At 49.3% G+C, this 27,744-nt stretch overlaps 8 protein-coding genes and 1 non-coding gene across 9 annotated transcripts; 3 read left to right on the top strand and 6 right to left on the bottom strand.

Moving 5' to 3' along the window:
* Window positions 1-1,675: 1,675 nt before the first annotated feature.
* Window positions 1,676-4,629, top strand: B0J16DRAFT_281501 (uncharacterized protein). The gene is made up of 2 exons (XM_046123943.1): window positions 1,676-4,407; window positions 4,455-4,629. The coding sequence occupies exons 1-2, from the start codon at window positions 1,783-1,785 to the stop codon at window positions 4,554-4,556; spliced, it is 2,727 nt and encodes a 908-aa protein (XP_045985923.1). The 5' UTR covers window positions 1,676-1,782; the 3' UTR covers window positions 4,557-4,629.
* B0J16DRAFT_299274 (ubiquitin-conjugating enzyme/RWD-like protein) lies at window positions 4,630-5,761 on the bottom strand. The gene is made up of 2 exons (XM_046124528.1): window positions 5,035-5,761; window positions 4,630-4,984 (listed from the first exon to the last, which is right to left on the bottom strand). Exons 1-2 carry the CDS (start codon window positions 5,279-5,281, stop codon window positions 4,731-4,733), a joined length of 501 nt encoding a protein of 166 aa, XP_045985922.1. The 5' UTR covers window positions 5,282-5,761; the 3' UTR covers window positions 4,630-4,730.
* Window positions 5,762-5,821: 60 nt separating this feature from the next.
* Window positions 5,822-5,904, bottom strand: B0J16DRAFT_t52. Its single transcript has one exon. It is a non-coding gene; the product is annotated as a tRNA-Glu (tRNA).
* Window positions 5,905-6,439: 535 nt separating this feature from the next.
* On the top strand, window positions 6,440-7,834 carry B0J16DRAFT_394123 (uncharacterized protein; the record flags this gene model as incomplete). Its single annotated transcript, XM_046132113.1, has 1 exon — window positions 6,440-7,834. A coding segment is annotated over one exon (1,371 nt), but the record flags the coding sequence as incomplete, so codon positions are not given.
* Window positions 7,835-13,903: 6,069 nt separating this feature from the next.
* On the bottom strand, window positions 13,904-16,830 carry B0J16DRAFT_52653 (Mechanosensitive ion channel-domain-containing protein). The gene has a single exon (XM_046134001.1). It carries the CDS (start codon window positions 16,537-16,539, stop codon window positions 13,912-13,914), a length of 2,628 nt encoding a protein of 875 aa, XP_045985920.1. The 5' UTR covers window positions 16,540-16,830; the 3' UTR covers window positions 13,904-13,911.
* Window positions 16,831-19,214: 2,384 nt separating this feature from the next.
* Window positions 19,215-20,702, bottom strand: B0J16DRAFT_410765 (kinase-like domain-containing protein; the record flags this gene model as incomplete). The annotated part of the gene is made up of 2 exons (XM_046133183.1): window positions 19,215-19,997; window positions 20,043-20,702. 2 exons carry the CDS (start codon window positions 20,700-20,702, stop codon window positions 19,215-19,217), a joined length of 1,443 nt encoding a protein of 480 aa, XP_045985919.1.
* A 1,008-nt stretch (window positions 20,703-21,710) lies between these two features.
* B0J16DRAFT_299268 (glycosyl hydrolases family 31-domain-containing protein) lies at window positions 21,711-25,217 on the bottom strand. Its single transcript, XM_046124527.1, has 2 exons — window positions 24,961-25,217; window positions 21,711-24,909 (listed from the first exon to the last, which is right to left on the bottom strand). The coding sequence occupies exons 1-2, from the start codon at window positions 25,043-25,045 to the stop codon at window positions 22,103-22,105; spliced, it is 2,892 nt and encodes a 963-aa protein (XP_045985918.1). The 5' UTR covers window positions 25,046-25,217; the 3' UTR covers window positions 21,711-22,102.
* A 215-nt stretch (window positions 25,218-25,432) lies between these two features.
* Window positions 25,433-26,800, top strand: B0J16DRAFT_52599 (nucleoside diphosphate kinase). Its single transcript, XM_046133999.1, has 7 exons — window positions 25,433-25,489; window positions 25,540-26,002; window positions 26,082-26,112; window positions 26,172-26,215; window positions 26,265-26,323; window positions 26,379-26,489; window positions 26,540-26,800. Exons 2-7 carry the CDS (start codon window positions 25,722-25,724, stop codon window positions 26,737-26,739), a joined length of 726 nt encoding a protein of 241 aa, XP_045985917.1. The 5' UTR covers window positions 25,433-25,489; window positions 25,540-25,721; the 3' UTR covers window positions 26,740-26,800.
* On the bottom strand, window positions 26,606-27,543 carry B0J16DRAFT_52608 (uncharacterized protein). Its single transcript, XM_046134000.1, has one exon. It carries the CDS (start codon window positions 27,468-27,470, stop codon window positions 26,862-26,864), a length of 609 nt encoding a protein of 202 aa, XP_045985916.1. The 5' UTR covers window positions 27,471-27,543; the 3' UTR covers window positions 26,606-26,861.
* Between the last annotated feature and the right edge of the window lie 201 nt (window positions 27,544-27,744).

Below are 27,744 nucleotides of genomic sequence, written 5' to 3'. Positions count from 1 at the left end.
CTCAGTCTGGGGTTAGCCAAAAGGACTCAAAGAGACAAAGGGAGACCCATGTATATATCAAACACTCAAGAACCAAACACAATTTCTCTCTTTTCAACCCAGAGTCTTGGCTTTCTTGGTCGCGTTTCTTCAATTTTCGCATGGAAAATAGGAGATTTCGATCATTGCCGCTGGTACCCTGAGAGTTCATACCAGCAAGCGCTTCTCCACGCTCCAGCGCAGATCCAACTCTCTCTAATCTCCCTTGCCATGAATTAAGTGACGCAAGCAATATCGATCTAACATTACGATGACGTTGACAGCGTTGTATTGAATTCTTACCTTTTCTTCTCGAGTCAAGACTGAGACTTGTCGTTGAGGTTGTATAATATAATGGCCACGTTTCTTCACTACGACCATAAACCGCATGTTTGCGACAGCAACCAACGGTCCGAACCTGATTTGCGACAAGACCGAAAAGTCTAGAACCATCCTGGACCTTAGTGTTTGCCTCTATGTTAGTTGCTCCTATAATACCCGTGACACTCCAATTTAAAAGTTGGATCATGAGCGCCCTATAGGCGCGGCGTTTGTATGTTTGAAGAGTCACGCGATTTGTTTCATCGCGAAACATTGCGGAACACAATCAGAGAGCCGATAGGGTTGGTGGCAAGTGACTGGTCTCTTTTTCTTAGTGACAGACCTCTTCTACTGTGATAGAATAAATACATCTGTGTGTCAGTCATTGCGAAGGGCACGTTCTCTCGTCCGATATTAAGGTGGAGTAGTAAGGACGAAAATGCGTTCTCATAGCACGGACAACACATGGCTCAAAACAATGACTGTGCTTGAGAGCTAACGCAAGCGCAGAAGCTCAAAACGATTGTCTGCCTTGGTTGTTGTCGGCTCTGAGCGTGATTTCATATCAATTGGTGTAGGGTAAGACCATGGTCACCACGTGTAAGTGGTGGTCTCAGTAATGGAAACCACATTTTAACTTAGTTAAGGTCTGTGATATATCAGAGCGGATATAAACAAACATGTAATGTATCGACTACCGGGTTTGTCTTCGTGTGTATGTGGTGTTTGTTGTCTGTGTACGAGACTGTTTAGATGCTCGTCGTGAACTCTATGCTTGTTCAACAAGCTTCCCTAACGTCTGAACAACGGAAGGAATGTGCTACTAAATTTGCCAAACACTTCCGAAATGGCATTTGAGTTCACTTCATCTGAGTAAAATATGTGTTTGTGAACTTGGGTTCAGCTTTTGTACTTGGATTACTTTGCTTGTTGAGTTCGGACCCATATGGAAGAGATCCCTCCGTTGTTGGTAATATGAGAAATCGAATAAATCCGGGCTTGTAATTGAAACCCGGCCACAGGGAATAAGATCTGAAATGCAGAGAGTGCCAGTGTCTTTAATGACAGACATGACTGATATGTCCCGACCTCTTTCTACCACATGTCTCATCCATGCTCTTTTATTGAATACCAATACTACGTCGTCAAGCCACTGATGCACTCAATTCCTCACAAGTATCGTAAATTCTCGATAATTCCTTGAAGAACATCGCATAAACATTTGTCCAAACTTTCGTGTTCTTAGCAACTCTATATGCTACAATCATGTGATAGGCGAGCCACAAGAACTACCCAAACTAGTTACACAGCCACAACCCCACACCCGGATGCGGCCCCTGGATGGGGTCGCAGCTTCCAGTTGCGACAGCACAGAAGACAACTCATAACTCACCTTATCGTACTATGATTGACTATTTCCAATAACATACCAGCTCTCACACGATGGACGACCTTTCAGGCCTCGATTGGTCTTCAAAGCCAGCTGGCGGCCAACCGAAGCTGCCAGTAATGAACCCGGCTTTTGCGTCAATGCGACCAACACCATCTCCTTTAGGTTCTGGACGCAACACGCCTTTATCTACCCAGGGCTCTGGATCCTTGGCACCCAAGGCAGCTCAGGCACCAGTGAAGCCATCGCAAGATAGTTTCAGCAACTTGATGAATTTTGGACCGGCAAAATCGAAGCAGAACCTAACTTTGGCTGAGCGACAGGCGCAACTCGAAGCTGAGAAGCGTCAGAAGGAGGAGGAGAGGAGGAAGCAACAGGAGGCTCAATTCGGTAATGGGCAGCACTGGGACACACTTGGAAGCAGAGGTGCATCGGCCAGTCCTGCATTGCAACCGCCGCCGGTATCCAGTATCCCCAAATCGGACGATGACGATCTCTTTGCTGCCTTCAATAAAGACACCAAAGTCGACAATGCGAGCCATTACCCCCCTCCCGAATCGCACCGATCGACACCAGCGAATGCGGCCCCAACCGCGCCGCCGATCAACCTGAGCGACCCGAACGCGTGGAAAACTAGCGGGCCTAGCTCAAATGGAGGTGGATTTGGAGTCGAAGATGATGATCCATTCGGCTTGAGCGAGTTCAAGCCTACTGCTGCTCCTGCGGCGCCTATTCAGCAGGCTGACGATGATGACTTCCTAGGTGATCTTGGCCGACCTGTTGATGAAGTGCGACGTAAGCAGGAAGCAAGCCAACCCCAAGCTGAACCTGGAAAGCCTATCGAGGACGACGACTCAAGCTCATCTGATGAATCAGCTCCGCCAGCGCGAGAGCAGTTTGCTGAGCGAAAACCTCGAGTCAACAAGGACCCATTCGATAGAGCGGTGGCTCAACTTGTGGACTATGGATTCTCTGCCGATGATGCCCGACGTGCTCTGGTCGAGAGCGGTGATGGTTACAATGCACAAGCTGCAGTCAACTGGCTTCTGGATGAAGCGCACCGAAAATCCAAGGAACAAGCGCAAGGCAAACCCTCGTCAGCTAGCTCTAGTAGGCCTGGCAGCCGACCCCCAGGAAGCCGGCCTCCTAGAAGTGACAGCAGGTCACCAGCCGCAGGAGACCAGGACTTGGCCAAGACCGCTGCTGCTGTGGGTAACAGCTTGTTCAAGACTGCCAACTCACTCTGGAAAACAGGACAGAAGAAGATGCAGCAGGCCGTTGCCGACTTTAATCAAGAAGGTGGCGACCCAAACCAACCTAAGTGGATGCGAGAAGCGCAGCAGCAGCAGTCATCTAAGGCGCAAGGCAAGGCCCGGGCAGATGCTACAGATGAAGCCATGATGCTTGATGGCGGCCGCCCTCAACCTCGTCGTACTAACAGTCGACCTGCCGAGCAGAGGGAAAGCTCCCAACCCCCAAGGGGCCAATCACCTGCTCATTCTGCTGGCAGCCGCTCAAGCCCTGCTCCTCGATGGCAACAACAGGCACCACCTCCGACATCGGCCTTTGATTCGAAATCGCGACTTAGCCGGTTGGCTGCAGATGATGACAGTTTGTCGACCTACAGGAGTCCTAACAGAAGAAACAAGACATCTTCACAGGCTTCTTCACCAGCGCCAACTTCTAGGCAAGCTGAGCCGGAACCAGACCTGCTCTTCAACTCACAGGAATTTAAGCCATCTCAGCCATCTCAGTCTCTACCCACAAGATCAGCTCAGCCATCCCCTCGACCTACACCACAAGCCAAGCGACCTTCACCTGCTCCAAGACCTGCGCCACGACCAGCCCGAGAGATACCCTCTATCAGCCCTGTTGCCTTGCAAACTTCAACACAACACCGACTTCAAGGCACAGCTCACTTCAAGCGAGGTGACTATGCTTCCGCTCACTCATCGTACTCTTCTTCCCTGTCGACTGTTCCACCTACGCATCCTCTTGCCATTCTACTTCTATGCAACCGCGCCTTGACTGCTCTGAAGACTGGAGAGCCGAAACAAGCTGTCGAGGATGCTGATACGGCACTCAAGCTTATCGGACCTGGCAATGGCCAAGGAGAAACAGTAGCTGTTAAGAATGAGAGCGGCGTAGATGAGAACCGAGACTTGAAAGACCTCTATGGTAAGGCCCTGAGCAGGAAAGCTGAGGCTCTCGAACAGATGGAGAAGTGGGCCGATGCCAGCGCGGTTTGGCAGCTGTGTGTCGAGAGCGGTGTTGGTGGATCAAATGCCATTAAAGGCCGACAGCGATGTCAAAACACATTGGCACCCAAGCCCAAGCCAACACCTAAGCCAGCCGCTGCTAAGCCTCGACCCAGACCTACGGCTACAGCTAGTCTCGGACCTCAGAAGAGCTCTGAAGCTGTTACTCGCCTCCGTGAGGCAAACCAGGCTGCAGCTAAGGAGGATGATGAGAAGTTTATTCTATCCGAGAAGGTCGACGCTAAGGTATCTGCATGGCGCGACGGAAAGCGAGACAATCTGCGTGCTCTTATTGCCAGTCTTGATACCGTGTTGTGGGAGAACAGTGGGTGGAAGAAGGTCGGCTTGCATGAGCTGGTCATGGCAAATAAGGTCAAGATCAACTACATGAAGGCGATTGCGAAGACCCATCCTGATAAGGTAAGCACTTATATCAATATTCCAAGATCCATTCTAACACTCTGCAGCTTCCTCAAGACGCAAGTACCGAGGTAAGGTTGATTGCTGGTTTGGTGTTTAGCACTCTCAACGAGAGCTGGGACAAGTTTAAGGCGGATAACGGGCTATGAGCGATTATGCATGAGATGGAGTTTGTAGAGCGTTCACGATAGAAGCGTTTCTCGGAGGGATGAGTATATGAACAGTTTTATTTAGGCGGCTAAACCGCTGCCGAACACCATGCTATGCCATAACCTGCCAAAATGATGTGCGCCGATGCTCCCTTGCCACTTTGTTCCTATTATTTATAGACCCAGCATTCTCCTAACGCCCTCGCGGACCTTATTCTCGTATTCAGTGCGTCGTTCGCGCCACATCTTAGCGGCTTCGACATTCGCGGGAGATTCGTCGTTGGGTTCGGCGAGCATGCTCATGACAGATATGAGGATCTTCTCAACAGACTGAATAGGTGACCATCGCTCAGAAGCATGTTCGTAGTGGTTAGGATCGTCGCCGGGAGGATGCAGGATAGAAATGCAGACCAGACCGCTAGGGTACACTATCAACAAGTCAGTAAGCGCCGTGAGACAAACAGCGGGAGTGACGGACCATTTGGATGCCACACATCGGCGAGGAAGCGCATAGATGGCGGGGCAAGAGGATAGTCCTTTGGAAACTTGAGCTCAGCGGGAAAGACACCGCCTTCGAAAGGTGTGCCCTCTGGTCCTTGGATAAGACATTCCCAGTGCAGGAGGTCGTCTTCTGTGATGGGGCCTGCGGTGATGCCCTCTGGGGGATTGTTGGTGAGAGCGCGGTACTCTTGGAGGAGACGGCGGTGGGCGGTTGATTGCGCCATGCTGTGCGACGAGGATATTAAGAGGGAACGGTATTAAAAGACGCTTCGGTTTGTATGTGGTGATTTCGACTTCGCGTAGGTTTTGTATGTGTTGGTTGTTATGTCGAGACTCAACGTTTCGGACAAAGTGGAGGGAAGCTGGAAGGTGACGGAAGGGTGGTGGGGATCCCGGGATTCGGACTGCCCCGTAACAGACCTCGGAGGGTTTATACCTTGTTGGGATGCATTATGACAGAACTACAGAATCACAGAGGATAGAGCAATAGTAGAGCATCAGTGTTTGTTTAAAAGGTTTCATAAAGAAGAATGATTTGCAATATGTAACTTATAAATACTGAATGAACTCTGCGCAACATGAAGCCGGCGAAGGAAAGACATGTCTAGAGTTGATGACCGGTGTCAGTTAGACGACATTGCTTCATGGTACCTATTCTGCCAACCACTCAACTTACAACAAATACTCAAAAGCTTAGCTGATCGATCACCTTCAAAGTTTACAATAGAGCAAAAAGTAATCGGGAAATGCAAAAGATTAATGTGCTCCGGTGCGGGGAATCGAACCCCGCTCGCCGCGGAATTTCAGTAATGAAAACGCGGTATGCTAACCGATACACCACACCGGATGTGTTTGTTGAGAACAGAAGCTTTTATTTGAGATTATATTCTAAGCGACGCGTACGCTAGCACACTTTTCTCTAGTCAATGACCCATCCACTTCCACTCATTCATTACTCTCGTGTAAGTCCTTTCCACCAGCTTAGGTAGATAGAAGCTAGAGCTAGACTGTTGGTTCTCTATGACTGCTGGACGTTGTAATAGCACCAAAAGTAACCATGAGTTATTATTGGAAGATTGTGGTATAGGCTCAAGCGCACTACAAGAGTTGAAGTCATCTTTGAGTGCAGGACAGAACACAATGCTTTGTTCCATTGATGTAGCGTAGCGTAAAGACAACAAAGTCAATAGATTTAGCCAAAGAACAGAAAGTCTTATCTTACCACAATAGGTCTGGTATTGTTGTTCAAGACGACAAGGAAAGAAGGTATGTTACTTCACACTGCATATCATGGAACAGGAACAATGTCATTGCATACTTAGTTGTTCGATTACACAGAAACTAACATACCGAACACTTACAATCAATCCATCAAAAGATCCAACTATATATGCATCGATGCCATCTCCAAACTTACTCGTTCCAATTCCATCAACAATCACACTCTCAAGACAAACCAACAGCTTCCAAACTTACACCACTCACAAACACCACTCAACTCACAACGACTACGTCAAACAACAATCATGGGTTCTCTTATTTCTAAGCCCCAGGAGCCTGTCGCGGTTTCTACCACACAGGAGCCTGTCCACGATAATGGAAAGCAAAATACTTCAGGTAAGCGAAAGCGCTCAGACGACGACAACGACGATGAGAAGCTTCGTGGTCATCTTACCAAGAAGCCACGCCTCGATCCCGACTCGGTAGCCCAGGAGCAGTCGGAAAACATTCCTCGCCAGTCAGAGGAAAAGAGTGGTAAGCGAAAGCGTTCGGAAGACGATGAGGAGACCTCTGCTCATCCCAACAAGAAGCCAAGCCCTGATCCCATTGAAGAGGATCGCGAAATCAGTCCTGTGTGGTCGGATCTCTATCCCATCTCGCCATCCGAAGAGGACCGCGAAATCAGCCCTCCTATGTCGGATCTCTTTGAAGGACCAGAGAATCCTTACGATGACGACCTGTATTATATCCCAGTCTTCGAGGCCGGCCTCGAACATAACGCATACCGGGGAGACGTTGGTGACTGGGATGATGCCGAAGATTTGTATTCCCCAATCATCAGAACCAACTCCGAAGGAAACGCAGCCTGGGAACTTAACGTTGATGGCTGGGAAGAAGCCGGTAACTGGAACGATGATGAAGATTTGTATGTCCCTTTGGACCCCCCAGCCATTGAGAACAACTCCGAAGGAGACGCAGCCCGGGGACGTGGCATTGGTGAACGGAGAGAAGCCGGCGACGTTGACGAAGCAGGCTCACAACATCCAGATGAACACTCTCAGAATGAGAATCACAACGACAATGACTCTGACCCTGAATCTGAACCCTCTGAGGGCACTCTTGTCGCCGACCAGGAGGAGCAAGATATTGGTCCCAAACAAGAGATGAAGGATGCATCTATCAGGCGCTACGCGAAAGGGGTTGACACCATCAGAGCCCTTAGACTCCTGACCTTCGATAATCCACGGGAGGCTGCCCAGAATGAAGCCAACATCGAACGTGAACGTATTCGCATATTGGCGGAGAAAGAGTGGTATGAGGGCCTCGACGCATGGGATTTCGAGGATGAACTCTGTGACATTGTCCACAAGGCACTCAGATCATCCCGTTGCATTAAGAATCCAAGATGCCAGGAAGGACACCACGACCCAAGCGATTGCAAACATAAGCTTAAGGATGAGCTCTATGCAGAGGTTAGTGCGGCATGCAAGAAAGAGAGATTGCGACCTAAGTATTCCTTTCCTCGCGTTTGATTGATGGGACACATGGTAAGCAGGATATCACAGGAAGGTAAGAGGTTTGTCAGAAACAGTAGAAGAATGTACGGGCTGGCCCGAGTTCTCACGATGGTCTGATTATCAGGTAAGTTTTCTATCAAAGATAGGCGTTTCCAATTAACTCCCCCATTACCCTATTCAATCTCAAGAACTAAACAATGTGCTCCGCTATATAATCGCTGTGAAAAATGTGAAAATCGTATTTACATAATTCAAATATTAATTAGTACTCCCAATCATCATCATCTCCCCAATCTCCACCAGAATAGTCTATCACGGGCTTCTTTGCCCATTTGTCTTCAACCGTGGGGGCAGGCTTGGCAGGCTTGGCAGGTTCTGGCTGAACCTCTTTCGCTTTGGCTTCGACAAGATTGTTCTGTTGGTCTGGGACAAAATTGTTGGTGGGAGCGGACGAGGTTTGTTCGGACTGCGATGGAGCTTGCGGCTCTTTGTTCTCAAGTTCAGTCAGAGCTTCGGGTTGAACAGTCTTTGGAGCATCGGAGTTGAAGAACAAAGGAGCCGGAACAACGTCCTTAGGAACATCAGCTTGAGACGTCGGCTCAGGCCGTGTAGCAGCAAAGGAGGGCAAATGTGCCACAACGTTGTCCTTGGGAACATCAACTTGAGGTGTTGGCTCAGGTCGTGCAATGGGTTGCTGATGCTGAAGGGTTGAAGGCGGCGAAGGTGGTTCTGACACAATGCGCTTTGTCTCTTCAGAGATTCTTGGAGTGGCATCCGAACTCGACGGCACGTCATGAGACTGGGTCAACATGTCTGTCGATCTTCGTTTGACTTGAACAATAGAAGGCTTCAACACAGGCTGTGTCTGAGCCTGCGCTACCTCGATCGTCGTGATGGAGCCGGCGTCAGAGAAATAACTTCTCGTAGAAGACATGCGGCTTATAGGAGTTCCTGGAGTCACCGCTGCGAGTGAATGTGGCGAAGGTATATCATTTGCAGTTGTATCATGTTGGAGATGATTGGGTGTAAGGGTTTGAGATGACTGTGAAGGCTCAGATACTTTAGGCTGAGAAGGAACCTGTTGTAAAGGTCTAATCTGGCCAGGAGAGGGTTGACGTGGTGGTGTTAGTTGTTGACGAGGAACGTTATTGGAGGTAGCCCCCACAGGTGCATTCATAACAGGCTCTGGGATATTAGAAGACATCTTCACCGGAGGTCCTGTCATAGAAGGTGCTCCTGTGGGTTGGTTCTGAGGTTCAGGCTGTCGAGGCATTGTTCCTGGACCTGAAGGCGGAGCCTGAGCAACCATTGGAGCATTGTTATCAACCCTTCCTGGCATCGGCGTTTGTTGAAGTGATAATCTCTGTTGGAAGGACAGCTGTTCTGACTTTGGGCGCATTTGACCTTGATGAGGGGGCGTTTGTCCCTGTTGGATAGAATTTTGTCCCTGTTGAATAGACGCTTGTCTTTGTTGATTGGGCGTTTGCACCTGCTGAGGAGGCGAGTATCTCTTCTGAGGGGGCGCTTGTCCTTGCTGCATAGACGGTTGCCCTTGTTGAGTAGGAGCTTGCCCCTGCTGGGGAGGAGAGTATCTCCTCTGAGGTGGCAATTGTCCTGCTTGGGGAGCATTCTGCTCGGCGTACATAGGCATCTGACCGGGCTGATTAGGGTTGAAGCCCATCTGATTCGGTTCAGGAGCTAATTGGAAAGAATAGGATGCTCTTCGTGCGGGTTGAGGTTGCATCTGCGCCTGCTGAGGGGCCATTTGCATTTGCATATGTTGAGGAGGCATGTACATCGACTGCGACGGCGGGAGGTTGCCCTGAGGACCTGGTTGCGGCCCAGCAGCCATAGGTTGTCCGGGTTGCCATACAGCCTGCTGCGCATACTCCCCACCCCAACCTGGACGTCCGACAATTGGTGATGAGATAGGCGAAGAGATAACTGGCGTCGTCGGACTGTGCGAAACAGATTTGGAACCACCTTTCAACCATTTCAACCACTTCTTTCCTTCCTTGCCTTCCTTCGCACCAGCACTCTGTGATGATCCAGGTTGCATTGAAACCGGTCGTTGATTTTGAGGCATCACTGGATGCGGGCTGGGCTGCCAACTTCCTTGATCTTGAGGTATCTGAACATGAGGCTGTACGCGACCAGTGGGCGTCTTTTGGAGAACATTTGGTTGCCCTGGAGGAGTTATTTGTCCTGACATTTGATTCTGTGCCTTCAAGCTAGGAGGCAAAGGCCCTTGAAGAGCTGAGTTTGGAGGAGCCATCTGTCCTGCTGGGCTTGGTGGACCATACGAAGATCGTTTTTGAAGTCGTGTTGGGACAGGTTTTGGAGGTAGCACAGAAGATGCAGGTCCTTGGGGACCATGTTGAACTTGAGTATTAATCTGCCCAGGATGAGGCGGTCTGCCTTGAGTTTGTTGTGGAGGCATCTGCAGAGGTTGTCCTTGTGGCCCAGGACCTTGCTGTTGAGGCATTCCCTGAGCCATCCTTGGATCATGGGTAGGCATTTGTCGGCCCTGAAGCTGAGGCACGCTCCCTTGAGAGGGTTTCCTCTGCAGCTGCTTTGGATTTTGAGGCGGCATGGGAGCACCTTGGGGAGTCTGTGCTTGGGGCATAGGCTGCCCCGTGTAACCCTGGAGCATATGTCCTTGCTGACCGGGTGGAACATTCCTTGGACTTTCTGATTGCAAACTTGCTCTTCTACTCCCCATCGGGCTCGGCTGTGCCGATGAAGAAAACGAACCTTTCCTCATCTCAGATGTTATACTCGTCGTTGAAGACCGACTGATAGTTCCGCTCGGAGCTTCTTCGTATTCTTCAATTCGTCCCAGACTCTGCTGTCCTTGTGGCGGTGGTGTAGAAGCGGCATCTGGACGCTGATTCTGTTGTACGGCATTGATCTGAGATATCTGTGGTGGAGACTGCAAATGTGGCAGCGCTTGGGATACTGCATTATAGCCTTGTGCGTTCTGCTGTGAAAGAGGTGATCCGCGCTGAGCAGAAACGGGGTCTGCTCCAGCAGAGTTACGTCTTGGGTCTACACCGCGGCCCAAAGATTGTTTGCGGAGCGCATCTCGGGCAGCATTATTATAACCTTGACTCTCGCCATCTGGCATGTGGAAGTAAGACCCTTGTTGATGTTGATTTCCTGGAGCAGAAGGAGGGGTTGAATCCTGCGATACAGGTGAAGGTGTATAATTGGGAATCTGATTTGAAGTGGTAGACGCACGGCGACTGTGTTCCATGGGAGAGGGACTCTGGAGAGGAAACGACATACTCCCGTGCCTTGAATCCGGCGAGACCATGGCAGAGCCGTACGATGAGTGTCGTCGATTGTTTGGGACTGGAGACGAGGGGCTGATAGGACCTTGGTTTGGTAGTATTGGATTTTGCATAAAAGGCTCTTCAGGATATGGAAGATCCCCTCTGCGAAATGGTGGTTGGTCGTCAGGGTAAGGGAGATTGTCGACCGGGTATGGAGGAAACGGAGTTGTAGGTCCTGCTGTTGCCGATCGAGGAAGCCCTTTCGGCGGAACGCTATCAATCGGACTCTGATACTGAGCTTGCGGTTGCATTCCCATCATATCAGGCAACACACTGGCTGGCCGATTCTGCATAAGCGGTCGATTCGCTGTATTGTGTGGCACTCCCTGTTGCCCATTCTGAATCACAGATTGTGGTCTTTGGGATGGCAGTGAATCAGGGACAGTATTGACTCTCTGAACACCCATTCGCGGCTCCTCAAGGCGTTGCTGCTGGACGATAGGCGCTGGAGTCATAGATGCCGGATGTTTTCCTGGCATAGGTGGTACATAACCATGGCCCTGTGGTCCTCTCGAAGGGCCAGGCGCATGTTGAGAGACAGGCTGCCCAGGACCTTTTCCACGTGCTGGTTTCAACACAGATGGCATATGCGACAACTCAGGCTCCTGTCCAGGGATATAAGGCGCATTGTTGGCAACTCCCTGAGGTAAACTGGATTGAGACGACTGATCGAAAGTATGCTTTGGAGGTATTTGAGGTTGAGACGGCTCATCCAAAGGACGCTTAGGTGGCACCTTGGGCGGCGAAAGCACATTCGGCGTACCAGCATGACCTCTATCAGGCGGTTGGATTGGACTCGCGTTCGCCATGTATCCGCCAGGTTGAAATGTTGATCGTCGCAAGGGCGCAGGATAAGGCGGTATCTCTACACGGGTCTCGGGTTGGATCCCAGGTGTTTCCTCAGTCGTCCTCAGAGGCTGCATCGGCAGACTGTAGTTCCTCAACGACCCTGGCGCAAGCTGCGGCTCATCCTTCTTCTTTTCCACAGGACTGCTCTTCTCAATCGGCGCGAGAACTGTATTATCTCCCATCTCGATCGGTGGAGGGTTCGTTTCGATATGCGCTTGCGCCGTATCGTATGTTGGCATCTCAGCAATGATGCCTACGGGATCAAGCGCTCGCGGAGGTTCGTGGCTAGGCATTTCGTGGATCTCTTCAACGACTGTAGGCGGTACTAATACTGGTTCTGCGATTGGACCTGCATGCGAAGAACTTTGCGCCGGTGTCGTTTTTTCACTGTGCAAAGGACTCACACCCTTCGAAGGACTTTTATCGAATCTCTCCTCAATACCTCCCGCGACAGTCCTCTTCGCAGCCTCCTCTTCCTCTTCCGCCATCGGACTCACATCAGTATACGTCCCAGGCCCGAGATACATGAAGTTCTCAGGCTGAAACACCGTATGCTCCTCTTCATACAATCCATCCAATGTCATGCTCACCGGCCGCGCCGTAGCAGACATACCATACCCGCCATCATCCTTCTTCGGGCTCAGCTTCGCAGGCGCAGTAGTAGTACTGCCCTGCCTCCTCACCTGCTGCTGCGACTCGAGCCGTTCCTCAGGCGCAAGATCCGGCACGGGCGAAAAGCTATCGATGAAGTCCGGAAACTCGTCGCCTTCCTTGGGGAAGTGGTACTGAACGTGTCCCGTGGGCTTGTACTTGTAGAACCAGCGACGGCCGTCGTAGTCGGCTTCCCAGTGGTCTGGAAGGCCTGACATGGTTCTATATTTTCGCTTGGAAGGTAAGTCGGTATTATTGCGCCGCGACGGTGGGCATGATTACTCGTCGACTCGACTCGAATCGTTCTTCGAAGACGAGGCTTTGGAAGATGCGTTGTGGCTGGGGGTGGTTAAGGGCGAGCTTCAGCTGAACAACGCAGCGACTAATCATTGGATGTAAATGACCTAAGGCAGCGATGGGCTTGTCAGGAGGACAAAGACGGCGCAACAACAATTTCTTGACAGAACAGAGTATCAAGATGTAAGACGAAACAATGATAATTTACTGATATATAAACAGCTTCAGGCTCAAGCATTCTCATCCCTTGTACACGGCCTAACCTGAAAGTTGGTTTCAACTACGAAGGGCCTGAAGACGATGCGCGGGAGCTGAACATCAGTCTCTCCACTTTAGCCGACGAGCTACAGAATGGACTCTGGCTATTGGTTGTAGAGCTTGTAGGGCCTGGACTTATAGGACCCTTTAATTACGCTAGCAGCTCTAATTACCACCATGGTTTTGGCTCCCTTGAACTAGGGTATCAGCCTTGATTGAGGGGTCTGACTCCTTCTTGAAGGATTGTATGTAGTAGCATGATGATCCAAATGAGAGCTATGAATTACTGGATATATATAGCAGCATAGCCTATAAGATGAACAGACGTTCTAAGATGAGATGAGATTCATCGATTGACTTTCAGGTACGAGATCGCTTACTTTCAACATTACATCATTCTCGTTACCCCAGGATTATCCCTGTATCGTCCCGTCGCGATGGTCCATTATGACAATTACATCCCATGACACGTCAGAGTCCATGATCACGGTGCTTCTTTTGACTCACTCTCTACCTGATAATGGAGTTTTGGGAATTAAGAATAAAATTTGTCTAATATTTCTGCTCTCTATGTGTTGCCGAGTCAATCTGTTTCGTATGGTGTTGCTGCAATCTATGCGCGAAACGAAACAAAAAAAGAAAATTATACACCACTCCAGATATGCCAATCTGGATCTCTATATGCTTGGTAAAAAGTTTTGGTTTTCATAAGTATCATAAGAAGCCTTAGACAATGTTACCGGGAGGTTTGCTCTTGGAACCAGTCCTCACTCGGTTGAATACATGTCTTCGGCTGTCTGTCGAGGCGATGCGGTCCAATCCTGAAGAGCTGGCCATCGATCGTCGATCGGCCTCGTCTTCGGCTCGAACACCACGCTCCTTCTCTCTGATGGAGGCTAGGCGATGTGCTTGAATATTTTCTCGTCGGTTCTCGAAAACGTCCTGGAAGTCCATGCTGTTGTCCATGGCACGCATGCGTTCGGATGTTCCACGGCGGCTGTAGTTCGAGGGTTGGTGACTCAGAGGAGGGCCCTCAGAGTGGAGAGGTCTATCGTGGTACATAGGCTTGTCGTGGAGGTCAACACCATGGCCGCCGTTGCCGTTGCCATGATCAGCCTCCTTGCCATAGGGAGGAGGCTGCATACCAGACCAGTACATGGGGTGCTCGCGGCTGCCACCGGGCTCGATGCGGAAGGGGGACTGGATGCCAACGTTGACCATTTGAGTCATCAGTTCAGTCACAAACTTGTTGTGACGGTTGAGACGCAGCAATTCGTTCTGGTAGTTGGTCTTGTGGAAGAAAATCATATTCATCATGCAAGATCGAACATCATCAATCTTGACCATCTCGGTAATGATACGAGGAGCATAATCACGCTTGTTGGCAAGACAGAAGTCGGTCATTCGTTCCTTGAGATCGTCGATCATGTGCTGGGGTGTACCGAAACGCATCACCAGAGGAACAACATCGGCAAGACCGTTGGATCGTCGCTGGTTGAGAATGAAGACGTTGTTGAGAACCGAGTTGGGAGCCTGCACGATGTGACCTTGCATCTTCTTAAACTCGGTGTAGAGAAGAGAAATCTCGGTCACGTAAAAGTCGTCACCCATCATGTTGTCACCGGTAGATCCGTAGACAGTCACACGGTCACCGACATCAAAGGGATGCTTGACGAAGACGAAGATGATGGACTGGAGGAACTCTTGAGCGGTGGCTTGGAGAACCCAGGCCAGACCCAGAACAACGGTACCGGCGGAACCGAGAGCAGCAGCAGCTGAACCAGAAAGAATCGAGATGAAGACAATGATGGTGATGACGATGATGATGAAAACAAAGACCTTGTCGAGCTTCTTAATCACCGAGTCAAGATCCTTGAGCGAAGCGGCAATGGCCTTCTTTTCGAGGTGAATTTCATTGCACACAGCTTCGAATTCGTCAATCGAGATGTCGCCGTTCATATCCTTGTCGAACATCATGAAAGCAGCTTCGGCCTCCTCTTCACTGCCAAAGATCTCTTTCATATCCTCTTCGTAAACCAGGTCGGTGCCGTCCTTCACAGCGCAACGGTAGATGAGACGAGCCAGGGTATGTGCCGATTGAGTGTTTCGAAGGAGTTCGTTGACAACCCTGCGAGGGTGGTTGCTGTCAATCTTGCGACCGATCAAATCGTTTCCGACTCGGCCAGCAACGTAACCGACCTTGCCAAAGATCTGGCGAGCGTTGTCCTGGAGAGTCTGCATGGGAGTTTGAGCGCCACTAGCGGAGTCACTGCCGCGCTGGAAGAAGTAGTCGGTCTTTTCATTGTGAGCTTTGGCGTGCTCGTAAAGATGAACAAGTTGTCCAACATCTGCCTTGTTGTTGTTGATTCGGGTCGCGTAGGTTCGCTGATGGAAAGTGAAAGCGATCCATTGGATGAGGATCTTTTCGACAAAGTTGAGAGCTGACAATGTGAATAAGGCAATAATGACCTTGTTCATGATTTCAACCCAGTGTGGCTTTCGGTCTCGGAAGTTGTGGTTCAGCATGGTCGGTTCGAAAGAGATGAGGATGGCGAGGAACCAGAGGAAGACGGCTGTGTGTAGGTCAAGCTGGTATCCAATATCCTTCCATTTGCTAGCATTGGTAGATCCAAAGAGTTTGGCGACGAGCTTGAAAGTTGGGGGTAAAAGACTGCTGATCATGCGAGAAACCCAAAGGACTCCCCAGACAATCTCAAGCCAGATACCGAACCACATGAGATCAACACCGTTGACATCTCGTCGCTTGCCGTCGGCCTTGATTGCGAATTTACCCAGCAAGACGGGAATAAGAAGTAGAACAGCTCCTGGGACCACGTACAGGCAGTATCGGACGAATCGAGGAAACTTTCTGAGAAACATCCAGAATTTGAGCAGCTTAGCATCGGGATCTTGTTCCTTCTCCTTGTGCATGGTCTCGGAGGGAATTGGTGCATTGAAAGCATCTTCAGGCTCAAAGTTGTGAGCACGCGATTTCTTCATGTAGCTGACATCGTCGCGAGCCTCAGCAGAAACAGCACGCTCAATTCGCAAAAGTTCGATGTTATCGTCCAGTCGGCAAGCATCTGCGCGCTGGCTAAGAGGCGACCGGAGTGAATGCGAGTCATTGGTGACGACAGGAGCTTGTAGAGTAGGAAACGTGTCGAGTGCAGGTGGAGGAGCCGAGTTTCTTCCATCGACAGGAGGTAGTGAAGGTGAAGTTGTTTGTGCAGGTTCTGATTGTTGGCCGCTGAACTGCGAAGGATTTCTTGTGGGAGGTGGTTGTCTGAGGTTGAATTCTTTCATCGAAATGTCCTTCTCCTCGAAGCCGCCATTTGGGGGCGGATCTGAACTCATGATGGCCCCTGTTGATGATGTTCACAACGCGAGGGCTTTGTTGCGATGATCAAACAAGGAAGAGAGATAGGAGAGAGTCAATGTCCAGCAAAGATTATTTAGAGAAAAGCTTTGTTCAGCTGGTGGTGGAGTGAGTGGTGAATTACCCACTACCGGATGTGATAGGTAAAACGAGGGACGAGTCGAGACGAGACAATTAAGAAACAAGAATAGTAATGGAAGTGGATCGATCAGACGATGATCCTCGATGACATCGATCGCGCAGATAAGATGGGGATTCTTCTGAGGCAAGGCGTGGGCGCTCAGATACACGCAGGACGATGTTTGTGTGGTGTTTTAAGGTGATATGATGTCGTCACCAAAACCCAACCTTTGTATTTCTTCACTCGCTTTCAGGGGGAAAAGGAGAGAAGATAATGAAAGAGAAAAGGAAAAAATAAAGTAGCAGGAGAAATCTGGGGGAATTGTTGGAAACCCTGCGGGTGACGGGGATGCTGTTGAGCTTTTAAGAGATCGGCCAGAGGTTACAGCGCATTTCAGTTCAGCAGCGCGTGGAGCGATGGAGACATCTAATGCAATGAAATGGCCTGTGAAGACAAGAAGACTGGGTCAGTTGAGATAGCCTTGTTTGGCCAAGCCCAGGGCAGGGAGTGGAAGAATGAAGAGAAGATGGTGGTTGTTGATGAAGCGGAATTAATATCCACCATCTTCATGCTGTACTGCTTCACGCTGCACTGCGACCGTTAATTATTCTTTGCCATTCCATCATACATTTCTCGTCTCTTCTAATTTTTCTTTAATATTGCCATCGCAACACCAATATAGTTCACACCTCCAGCAACCAATCTAGGCACCAAGTAATTGACGGGGAACCAAACAAGAGTTGTACAATGATAAGGTCCCGGTCGGGCGTGGTTAGCAAGTGGATCCGCCGGAGTCAGGGTCAAGACCCAGCAGCCGGCCGCCAAATGTCGAGTAATGAGCCCCCGAAGCCCCGTATGGCCGGGAGGTGAACAGTGAAGAGTGGGGGCCTCTAAGGGTGTGTACAGTGGATGGTGTCACTCGATGGAAACCCCAAATGGGAAACCCCGAGGATGCCGCCGATAGAATGGAAATAGGGAAAAAGCACGCCCCAAGTTGAGAGTGTCACCCCCAAAAAAGAAAGAGAAAACCTCAAAGAGACGGGCTATTCAACTCATCACAATCCAGAGTGACATGAATTGGGTTAAGCTGATGTAGATCATATCATGACAACATATCATTGCATTTATCCAGCAAGAAAACATGCTTGTAAAATCAGGGACACATTTCACCCATCTGCAGGTTAACCCGCCGATCTGACGCACTCTCGCTAAATGGAACCCGAGACACCAAACGGGCGCATTGAATATGAAATCTGCCAGGGGTTTGTTTAGACTCAAAAACATTTGATCGCAGGGAACAACCAAGCTGACGTCACGGCCAAGAAAACGACCGAGGTGAGTATGATATCCACTCAAGAGGCAATCTTTAGCAGCAAAGTACTCTCTAGGTGGTTAGTAGACTTAATTGATTCGATCTTAGAGGGCTGATCGAGTCTTCATCATCAACCCTCGTATTTCTTCATGCAAAGGTGGCAGCCATCATGGATGACGATCATCACTCCATCATAACTTGGTGGCGGCAAAATACCCTACAAAAAACATTTTTATCCGTCGTCACCCGTTGAGAGAAATTCTTGTTGACCTTCGATTGGAAGCTTTTCTATTAAAGGGTGTCCCCCCTGCATTCCTTACCACACACACCAAATTAATAGGTAAGGTAGCTAAAGCACCGTCCCGTCTTTCTTCATCGACTGTGTTCCCATGGCTTGCAGCGTGGGGGCACTCGTACACTTTACAGGCAGTAGATACTGTACCTGTGTAGACAGTAGTGGTTGTAGGCTTGTAGCACAGTTTCACTACAAAAAAGAGCCTCACAGATGCATCGTGAAACCAAAAGACCCCTAAAATGTCACCTGAATCCTTTGCCCAGACTTTTAGACAGAGCATGTCACCTCCGCTTTGCCGAACTACAGGGTGACATCTAACAAGCCAAGATATTTTATATGGAAACTTTTGAAGAAATCCGCGGATATACATAATAAGCCAACTGTAACAGCCTCACACGGAGAAGCAAAGACATCTCCATCTGAACCACATGGGAAAAAAGTGATCAAAGCTCAAGCTCAGGGGGTTAAGCTGGGACCAATCCCATTGGACTTTTTCTAAACGCCCGCACCGCTGGTTTTCTAAGACACGGGCATCCTCCCTGTTCCACCATGTCCACCCACATGTTGATAAGGAAGATGCTGGGAGGTTGACATTTATCTGCCCTAGCATCAGTTGTTCTAGGGCTTCTTAGACGTCGGAGAAGTTGGTCACTAAGAATAAAAGACAAAATAGTTTGGGTATAGTAAATCAATTTAGCTTGGCTCCTGGGCCTCTTGTTTTGGGTGTCCTAACCCGCGAAAGACAATCCTTCTCCTGTCCAGTATCTAAAGTAAGGCCCTAGTGTTCAACCTCGTAGCGAGGTGCACATATACAGGGGCATAATAAAAGAGTGCTGTGTGTTCTTTTATTGCCATCAGAGATCGGAGATCGGGTTGTGGAATATGGCTTACATAGAACAGTCTTCGTATTTCTGTACCATGTATTCTACACAACCCGCAACGCAAACCAGGGGTGACGTACGATCTCCGGGGCACTAATACGCTCCGCAGGTTCATACTTGAACGTTTTGGTGACCAAATCGTAAAGAAGATCGACTTCCCGGGCTGAGATCTTTGGGAACAATGCCATCATTGCATCCGGGTCCTCCGTCTTGTCAAAGAACTCGCCGTTGATATTGATTGCAGATGGTTTCCAAAACTGCAGGCTGTAGTGTTGTGCATAGGGTCTCTCCTCCTTGTGGTGATCCCAGCCGTAGACGGGGTCTACTACATTGACGATGGCAGCAATGTCGCTTTCTAGCCAGTCGCTTCTCTCAACGTGTGTATCGTCTTCACAGGATACAAAGTCTGGAGGGTTTTCGTTCTCGTTCAGATCGGTCGGCTTGTCCCAGATGTCGCTGATCCATTGCTTCAAAGAGCGAGTCGAGCAAGTCTCGAGTGTCTGCCTTTGCCAACTATGTGCCATGTTCCATGTCGGCCGGGCGTCGTACTCGTTGTATAGCGGCTCCAACCAAGATTCCGGTATTTCTCCGAGGTACTTTTCAACCATGTTGATCAGATCTGGTGGACCACCGTGACCGTCTTCGTTGAATGGTATGCGGCCTGATCGGAGTTTCAAGATTGTGACACCCAAAGCCCAAATATCACTTGCTGGGCTGGGACGTTTTCCGATGGCTACCTCGGGAGGGAGGAACCCAGGCTGATCCATGCACATGGGTATATAGAAAGGAGAAAATGTTTCTTCAAAGCCGATGATACAAAGGTCCAACTATAAAATTCTTTCGCTGCTTGACAGGAAGTCAATAGAACCGACAATATAACGGGGAGTTTCCGGGCCTGGGATGCTTCCATCGATAGTCCTCACTCGATCGATCACGGGCTTGCCTAGACGATAAATACCGTCATCGTCAAGATGATCCAGATTGTTAATTGGGATAAGTAAGTTTCTTGGCCCAATACTTCCATGACAGATGTTGCGGCGATGCAAAATACTGAGCAGAGCGGCTGCCCGAATAGAGTATATTCGAACCCATCGAGGATGTAATCTATCCATGGAATCCAGACTCGGGCCACAGAAAGAAAGAACAAGACAAAGATGACGACCGTTGGGACCGTCAATGTAAAAGTGGCGTTTGTAAGTTATAAAGTGAGGGTCGTTGAATCGAAAAAGGATATTATGGCAACCGGCCATGTCTCTTTCGATCTTGTAGGATTGGTCCGCCCGCACGATCTTGAGAGCTACCCAAATAGAGAGGGCGGAATCTCGAGCAAGCCATATAACTGAGTTATCTCCAAAGCCAAGCTTGTGGACGATACGATATCGATCGTTGTCGTAAAGATCGCCAAGATGGACCGGGTGCTGTCCTCCTGTTTCGTATGTCTCGGGATCTTCTGAACCGCCAACTTGCGGACACTCAAAGCGAAAGTCTGAGGTTTCAGATGAGGTATCCATATTCATTGGTAAAGAATCCATTTTGCAACGTTGAGAAAGACGTGTCGTGAGAATCAGAAGGAAGTTGCCAATTCGCAGCTGGCAAGTTTGGGAGAGTCGAGATGTAGTCGGATGGTTTGGAAATGGGAAGGTGGGAAGGACTCTATTTTATATTGTCTCTAGAATTCGAGGTAATTGAGGTAAATGATAAGTTTCGCTGGAAGCAGCTTGTCGGTAACTTAAACGAGAGAGTTGGAAGGAAGCTTTGTTATGTGTTGTTGATGGCATCTTATTCAACATTGGTATGCAGTTCATGAACTACACAAATACTATCTACCAAGCTATCCTACTTGTGCCATTCTTGAAGACTTTACTTGAAGGGAGATAATATAGGCTGTGTAAAATCTGGAAATTGGTTCGAAAGAAACAATAGCCATCAGCAATAGACTGTCAGGTAGGTAGGTAATAGAGTAATTATCCTAAGGTTTAGAACATCGAAATAAAGTAGCCTAAGTGCTGGTCTAAGTTAACAAAAGGTTACCAGGTAGGTATCATCTCTTATATCTACAGCAGTCAATTCTTCTGGCACCCTGGCGACTGTATGAGAAGAAGGGTAATATTATTGAATTGATGCAACAGTAAGAACCTACTGGATCTCTTTTGGATCGGGCTAAGCTATCTCAGAGTGATCTTCCAATAAAACAAGCTAAATAAAGTGTGCAACAACTTTCACAATTCAAGCTTTGTTACATACTCACCTTCACATCATCTTATTCGTGGCCTTACACGGACATTAAACTTCTATGCTAAGAAGCTTAATCTCACCACGGAGGTTACATTGCTCCAGTCAAAGTATCACAACTCACTTACCGAATCTCGAAGCGAGCAAATCCTTTGCATCGGATCAATGCTTGTGCACATTCAGTGGAGCTCTGTTTGCATAGACGATATTCAGCACAGAGATCTGTGATTGGGAACACTGACTCTCGGTACTGGAGTATGAAGCTATTAAATCTAGTCTAAAATGTCATAAAATAAACTATTCATTTCGTCTCTTATCCTTGTAATCTAAAGTTCGTGGTACGTCAAGGTATCAACAGATAATCTCATCACCAAGGGTGCATTAATCCTTCCAAGCCGCATATTGCACAGACATTACTGTACGATCGTGATCGGCCCAGCTCTGAGGCATCCCATTCATCTCTAATCATGCTTATTTTTAACCCTGTATCTACAATTATTACACCGTGGTTGGTCCGATGTATCCATATTTCCAGGACGCGCCATCAATGTCGATACTTGCCTGATTAGTAGCTTCATGGTGTTTACAACTCCTTTCCACACTCACGCGGGTGCTGCCGTCGACCGTTGAAACACGGATCAATTCAGTGTCCAGAAATGTGTCTATTCTTAGCTTCTCTCCACCTCTAATCAAACTACATCTAAGCAAGCTTAATGCTCCAGTCATCACCGATTTTGGCTCCAACGCGGCCCACAACCGCAAAGGCCGCACGGCTGCCCTTGGCTTCGTGGTATTGAATCTTGACGGTCCATGTTTTTCCTTCGGACGTGACTGTGGCCTCCTTTTGGTTCCAGGTCTTGGGTGCGCCGACGACGATGACCTTGTCAACGTAGACGGTTTCCATATCCTTGAGCCATGGGCCAGCCTTGATCGACTTGGTGTCGCGTCCCACAGTATCCAGAGAAGTCAATGTGTTACCGCTGAAGGTGAACTTGCGGTGGATGTATTGGTCTTGCTCGTACTCAAAAGTATCACCGTCATCAATGTAAAGCTCACCCGAGGCGTTGCCATCCTTGGAGACGGCGACAACGAGTGTGTAGTCGTCAAATCGCATAAGGGCACTTGATCGTCGAGGAATATCGCGTCGGGGAATGATATGTCCACCTTGGAGTAGAACAGGGACCTTCTCAAGCGGCGCGCTGACTGTAAGGTACTTGCCCTTGTTTGTCTTTTGAACATCGTAGGTAAAGTAGTCATAGTAGACCTCGTTGTCAGGGATCCAAATGTCGACCGACTCCTTGCCCTGTTCCGTGACTGGCTTGACAAGAAGACCAGTTGCGCCAACAAAGAACTGGTCCTCAAGAGCAAAGCCAGCCTCTTCAGACGGATGAGTCCAGAACATAGGTCGGATGATGGGGCTTCCGTCCTGAGACGCGGTGTGGAAAGCGGTGTACCAAGCAGGCAGCAGAGTATATCGGAGTCTGATAGCGGCAGTCGAGATTTGGGTATAGGGTTCACCCAAAAGGTAAGGCTCACGACGTCGGGCATCGAGATGAGCATGGGCTCGGAAGAAAGGATACCAAATACCAGTCTGGTACCATCGGACAAGGAGATCCTTCTCGGGGTTGCCAAAGAAGCCTCCAACATCAGCACCAGCGAAGGGGAAACCAGAGATACCCTGGTTGATGGTCATAGGGATAGAAGCAGCCAGATGTCCCCAGTCAGCCTGGTTGTCTCCTGTCCACATAGCACCAAGCTTTTGCGATCCCGCGTAGAAGGCTCGTGTCAGGATGAAAGGTCGTCGGAGCTCTCCCTTCTCACGGTGGAGGAGGGCCTGGAAAGTGGCGTTTTGGAAAGTGAGACCGTTGAGGTTGTGAACATCACGGTGTTCCCATCCTCCGTGGTGAATGTTGTCCTTGGGCATGGTGACTTCGGGTCCGTTGAAAACTGAAGGCTCACTCATGTCGTTCCACATCCAGGTGTTGTGCATTGTACCCTTGAACTTGTCAAATTTGAGCATGGTCTTCCACCACTCAATGGCCTTGGGGTTAAAGCAGTCGATCCAGTTGGAGGCTCCAGGCCAGCACCATCCCTCATATGGCTTCTGCTCCTTGTCGTGGGTAGCAAGGTCTTGGGCAAGCATCTCCTGGGAGGCAACGTAGTTATCAGTCTTCTTGATATGGGGATCGAGGAGGACGACAAGCTGGCGACCATGGGCGTCCAAATGTTCACCCATATCAATAGGGTCAGGGAACGAGTGAGGCTCCCAGGTGAAGTACTTGCGGTCATCGGTGTACTCGAGATCTAGCCAGATAACGTCGTATGGAATCTTGTGCTTGTCCATGTTGCGATCAACGTTTCTAACATCGTCGCTGGAGATGTAGTTCCATCGGCACTGGTGGTAACCAATGGCAAACTCTTGGGGCATAGCAGTGTAGCCGGTTAACTCTCCGTAGGTTTTGGTGAGATCAGAAGGAGTGGGACCGAGGAGTACGAAAACGTCGAGGAGACCACTCTCGGAAATCCAATGAGTATGGGTGTTTATCTTTCCACCGACACCGAGACTCAGAGGGTTTGCCTGGTTCTTCTCCTTGGTGATGTCGACCCAAGTCTCGGCAACGTTGAGCCAGAAAACACCTACAGATGAACCCTTGCGGTGAGCCTGCATAAAAGGAATAGCACCGTAGAGCGTCATTGGGCTATCGAGGATGTATTCGAACACATCGGCGTTGTACATGCGGTAAGGCTCAGCGTAGTTGCCATCTCCACCACGGGTTTGCTTCAATGACAGAGGACCAGTGTGTTCGGGAATACCAAACACATGCTCGTATCCATGGAAAGTAATGTCCATAGCCACACTTTCAGGCCCGCGAGGCTTGGAGTCAGTGTTTCCACCAAAGGACTCGTCCCACCATGTGCTCTCATCCTCAGCGGCTTCCTCGCCTTCCTTGTTCTCAATCTTGGGTCGCCAGTGCTCCATGTTTAGCCAACCACGCTCGTTGAACTTGACATGTGAGTTGCCATCGCGTCGGAAGTCGATCTCGAAAGGCGAGAACTTGATAACAGCTTCATGGTTGCCTTCAAGTCCGAACTTGATGTTGACTTGGGTTTTGTCTTGGTGCGCAAGTTGCGCGTCCTTGTCGAGATCCAGACCAGCAACAAGAACCCACTGATCAGCCTCATTGTATCGTTCTTTGCGAACAGGGCTGTCGTCTCGCAATACAACATCCTTGTTTCGTCGCTTCTCCTCGTCCATCGTGACTCGGGCGGAACCAGACATGAGGAATGAGATTGTAAGGGGGAGGCGAACGGTATCTCCGTTGGCGTTGATGGTCTTGACCACCATAGCTTCCAGCTTTCCATTCTCGAAAGTTACTGAATCGGCCGTGATCTCGTATGGTGTCTTCCAATTCGATCCTTGGGCAAGGGCGGTGTCGGCATAGGCGCGGTTTCGTTTACAGAAGCCGGATTGGTTGCATTTCTTGAAATCGTTCTCCTTGACAGCAACTAGAGAGATTGTGAGTCTGGAATCGATCAATGTTCACTTTTGTAACTTACCAGCTGATTGTAGAAGGCAGGCAAGAGTGCCTATCAGCAACAACAGCGTCGTCCAGCGAAAGGACGACGCCATATTTGACCTCATGATGTCGAGACGGTCAAGAAACAGACCGCAATTAAAGGTTGAACAAAGAGACCGAAAACGTAGTAGGTATATCAAGCAAACATTCGCAGAAAGATATAGCCTCTTCAACTATATCCACCTCTAAATCTTCTGACTAGCAGAAGTCTCGGTTGTTATTGTGGTTTGTGCTGGGGGTAACCTCAGCTTTGATGATGTCGAAGTCAAGCTGTCCCTTAGCTCCCCCTGTGAAACTCCAATCCGGATTGGGACTGGTGTGAGACGCAGGGGAGCGGGTACCAAGATGGCGGGGCAAGCTTCGGTAGAAGACTAGACCTGATAGCGAACCAGCTTATTGAGTTCTTACATTTTGGAGGTTGTTTTCTTTGCTATTGACTGCACTGTACATTGCTGATCAGAAGGGTGATATAAGTATTGTTACTATATCTTGTTTACGTCTTGGACCCTGTGAGTATTGTCCCGACTGTCTGTTTCTCACTAAGCTGACACAACTATGGCTGAACTCTATTAATGTTTCAGTATATGTAGAGATCCCTTTTTGTCTCTTCTCCTTTCTTCAAAAGTATCCGTTGACTGTTGACAGCTCTTACAAGTGTCAACTTCAGCCAATTATCAGTCACGTGTCCGTGTGAATTCCCCAGATCTCGCACCTACCAAGACCCCTCAACGCCAGCTCATCATGGCTGCTGAAGAGCCCCGCCAGCGAAAAGACCCCGCCGTGAGCGGCAACAGCAACGAAAACAGCAAGCAAAACAGACGGAGAACAGCGGAAAATCTTGCCCCGCCATTTTTTGCACTGCTCTTCGCCCTTTTCGCCCTTTATATCCTCTTTTCACCGCCTTCTTCAAGCCTTTCCCCTCCAGTCCCCGTCTGCCCTTCTATCTCTACTTCCTCTTCTGTTTCTTCATCTCAAGTCATACCAGACAAGAACATCGCCAAAATGTCCTCCTCCGAGCAGACGTAAGCTACCCCGCCATCGAGCTATCACCCATCAGGGTCGATGCCCCTCCATATTGAATTTGTGCTGACATTGCTATAGCTTCATTGCCATCAAGCCCGACGGTGTCCAGGTAAACAGACCTTGGCGTTGATATCATTGATTCGAACACAACTAACATGCTTCCTACAGCGTGGACTCGTTGGCCCCATCATCTCTCGTTTCGAGAACCGAGGGTAAGCTTATATCTGCATCAACGTCATTACAGGAATTAACTTTGGATAGCTTCAAGCTTGCTGCCATCAAGCTCATGACCCCCGGCAAGGAGCACCTCGAGAAGCACTGTTCGTCACCGAAACCAACCACCTGAAGCATCAATTGATACTAACATATCCCCAGACGCTGATCTCGCTGGCAAGCCTTTCTTCCCTGGTCTGATTGAGTACATGAACTCTGGCCCCATCTGCGCCATGGTCTGGGAGGGCCGTGACGCCGTCAAGACTGGCCGATGTATGTTTGACCTCTCCCAACGTTAATTCAATTGCTAACAACACTTCCAGCCATCCTCGGTGCCACCAACCCCCTTGCCTCTTCTCCCGGTACCATCCGTGGTGACTTCGCCATCGACGTCGGCCGCAACGTCTGCCACGGTTCCGACTCCGTCGAGAACGCCCAGAAGGAGATTGCTCTCTGGTTCAAGGAGGGCGAGGTTGTCTCCTGGAAGTCCGCCCAGTTCAACTGGGTCTACGAGAAGGCTTAAATTTGTCAATGATATGACGCCCTGAATGACGGAATTGAAAAAGCACATATAAGTGGGATGACTTCATCTCGGGTATAACAAAATCAAAGACAAAATCTTCTCAACCTTGATGGTCTCATTGACTAAGGCTTACGTGTGAATACCCCCTTGGCTCTCATGAGCACTCCGGCAAACCATGGTGTAGCCCAGACACTACCAATAATTCGGACTGGCAGTAGAGCCTTCGTTATCGCATATGCTAGAGCAACCTCCACAAGGACCTTGTAACGTCCATCTCCACTATGCCAGCGCTCAACTGCATTCTCGGATTTAGAATCGGGGCGTGTCGTAGTCGTGCTCGTCGTCTCCTCTTCATGCTGCCCGAACCCAAACCAGCCCTTGCGTTTGAAGTATCTCTCGAATCGACCAACTCCATCTTCGACATAGCTTCCAAAGTGACCCGTTACGTAGTCGACAGGTACATAATTCGTATAATGAAAGAGTCCGAATAGCCCTAAAACCGGTACAATGGCTGTGATTTCGTGCAGGATAAGGAAAGAAACTATATGCGAGACTGGTGCGTTGCGTAAACCGCTGGTGTATTTTTGCAGACGTCTGGGGAGCTTAGAGGTGATGCGGTCGATACGGGATGCTTGGGTTGACTCGGCGCGGATGTTTGAGGTGAATAGGCGTGGAGGAGCGCGAGCTCTTAGGCTGGGACGCCAATTGAAGGATATCGGATTGCGGCGCATGCTGGAACTGAGGTGATCAAGCTTGGAGATCCTAGTGCAGCATCAGTGTGGTGGAAATGAAGAGGTCATTGTTGATATTCTGCCAGACCGAGGTGGAGCTGCTGACATAGCGATACGACTGCGTTTCTCATGAAGCTTCAGGGTAGCCAGTTTGCGAATTCCGCTATCCTCTTCTATATGGATGTTGATCAATTTGTTTATGTAACATATCACTGACACAAAGGAATACAAAGAGCTTTTCCTTTGTCTTTTCCCGGTGTTTATTGAGAATGTT

The sequence above is a fragment of the Fusarium flagelliforme genome (assembly GCF_020744385.1).
Source record: "Fusarium flagelliforme strain FIESC 12 MPI-CAGE-AA-0113 chromosome Unknown B0J16scaffold_2, whole genome shotgun sequence".
Taxonomy (NCBI): Eukaryota; Fungi; Ascomycota; class Sordariomycetes; order Hypocreales; family Nectriaceae; genus Fusarium; species Fusarium flagelliforme.
The sequence above is the reverse complement of the archived record's forward strand: the minus strand, read 5'-3'. Positions and strand labels throughout refer to the sequence as shown.

What these genes read in the sequence shown, in the direction of transcription:
- B0J16DRAFT_281501 (XM_046123943.1), top strand. Translation starts at nt 1,783, where the DNA reads ATGGACGACCTTTCAGGCCTCGATTGGTCTTCAAAGCCAGCTGGCGGC. An exon ending in CGAAGACCCATCCTGATAAG is followed by an intron (nt 4,408 to 4,454) that starts GTAAGCACTTAT and finishes AACACTCTGCAG; the next exon opens with CTTCCTCAAGACGCAAGTAC.
- B0J16DRAFT_299274 (XM_046124528.1), bottom strand. Translation starts at nt 5,281, where the DNA reads ATGGCGCAATCAACCGCCCACCGCCGTCTCCTCCAAGAGTACCGCGCT. An exon ending in CGATGTGTGGCATCCAAATG is followed by an intron (nt 4,985 to 5,034) that starts GTCCGTCACTCC and finishes ACTTGTTGATAG; the next exon opens with TGTACCCTAGCGGTCTGGTC.
- B0J16DRAFT_52653 (XM_046134001.1), bottom strand. Translation starts at nt 16,539, where the DNA reads ATGAGTTCAGATCCGCCCCCAAATGGCGGCTTCGAGGAGAAGGACATT.
- B0J16DRAFT_299268 (XM_046124527.1), bottom strand. Translation starts at nt 25,045, where the DNA reads ATGAGGTCAAATATGGCGTCGTCCTTTCGCTGGACGACGCTGTTGTTG. An exon ending in CTGCCTTCTACAATCAGCTG is followed by an intron (nt 24,910 to 24,960) that starts GTAAGTTACAAA and finishes CAATCTCTCTAG; the next exon opens with TTGCTGTCAAGGAGAACGAT.
- B0J16DRAFT_52599 (XM_046133999.1), top strand. Translation starts at nt 25,722, where the DNA reads ATGGCTGCTGAAGAGCCCCGCCAGCGAAAAGACCCCGCCGTGAGCGGC. An exon ending in TCTCGTTTCGAGAACCGAGG is followed by an intron (nt 26,216 to 26,264) that starts GTAAGCTTATAT and finishes AACTTTGGATAG; the next exon opens with CTTCAAGCTTGCTGCCATCA. An exon ending in GGAGCACCTCGAGAAGCACT is followed by an intron (nt 26,324 to 26,378) that starts GTTCGTCACCGA and finishes ACATATCCCCAG; the next exon opens with ACGCTGATCTCGCTGGCAAG.
- B0J16DRAFT_52608 (XM_046134000.1), bottom strand. Translation starts at nt 27,470, where the DNA reads ATGCGCCGCAATCCGATATCCTTCAATTGGCGTCCCAGCCTAAGAGCT.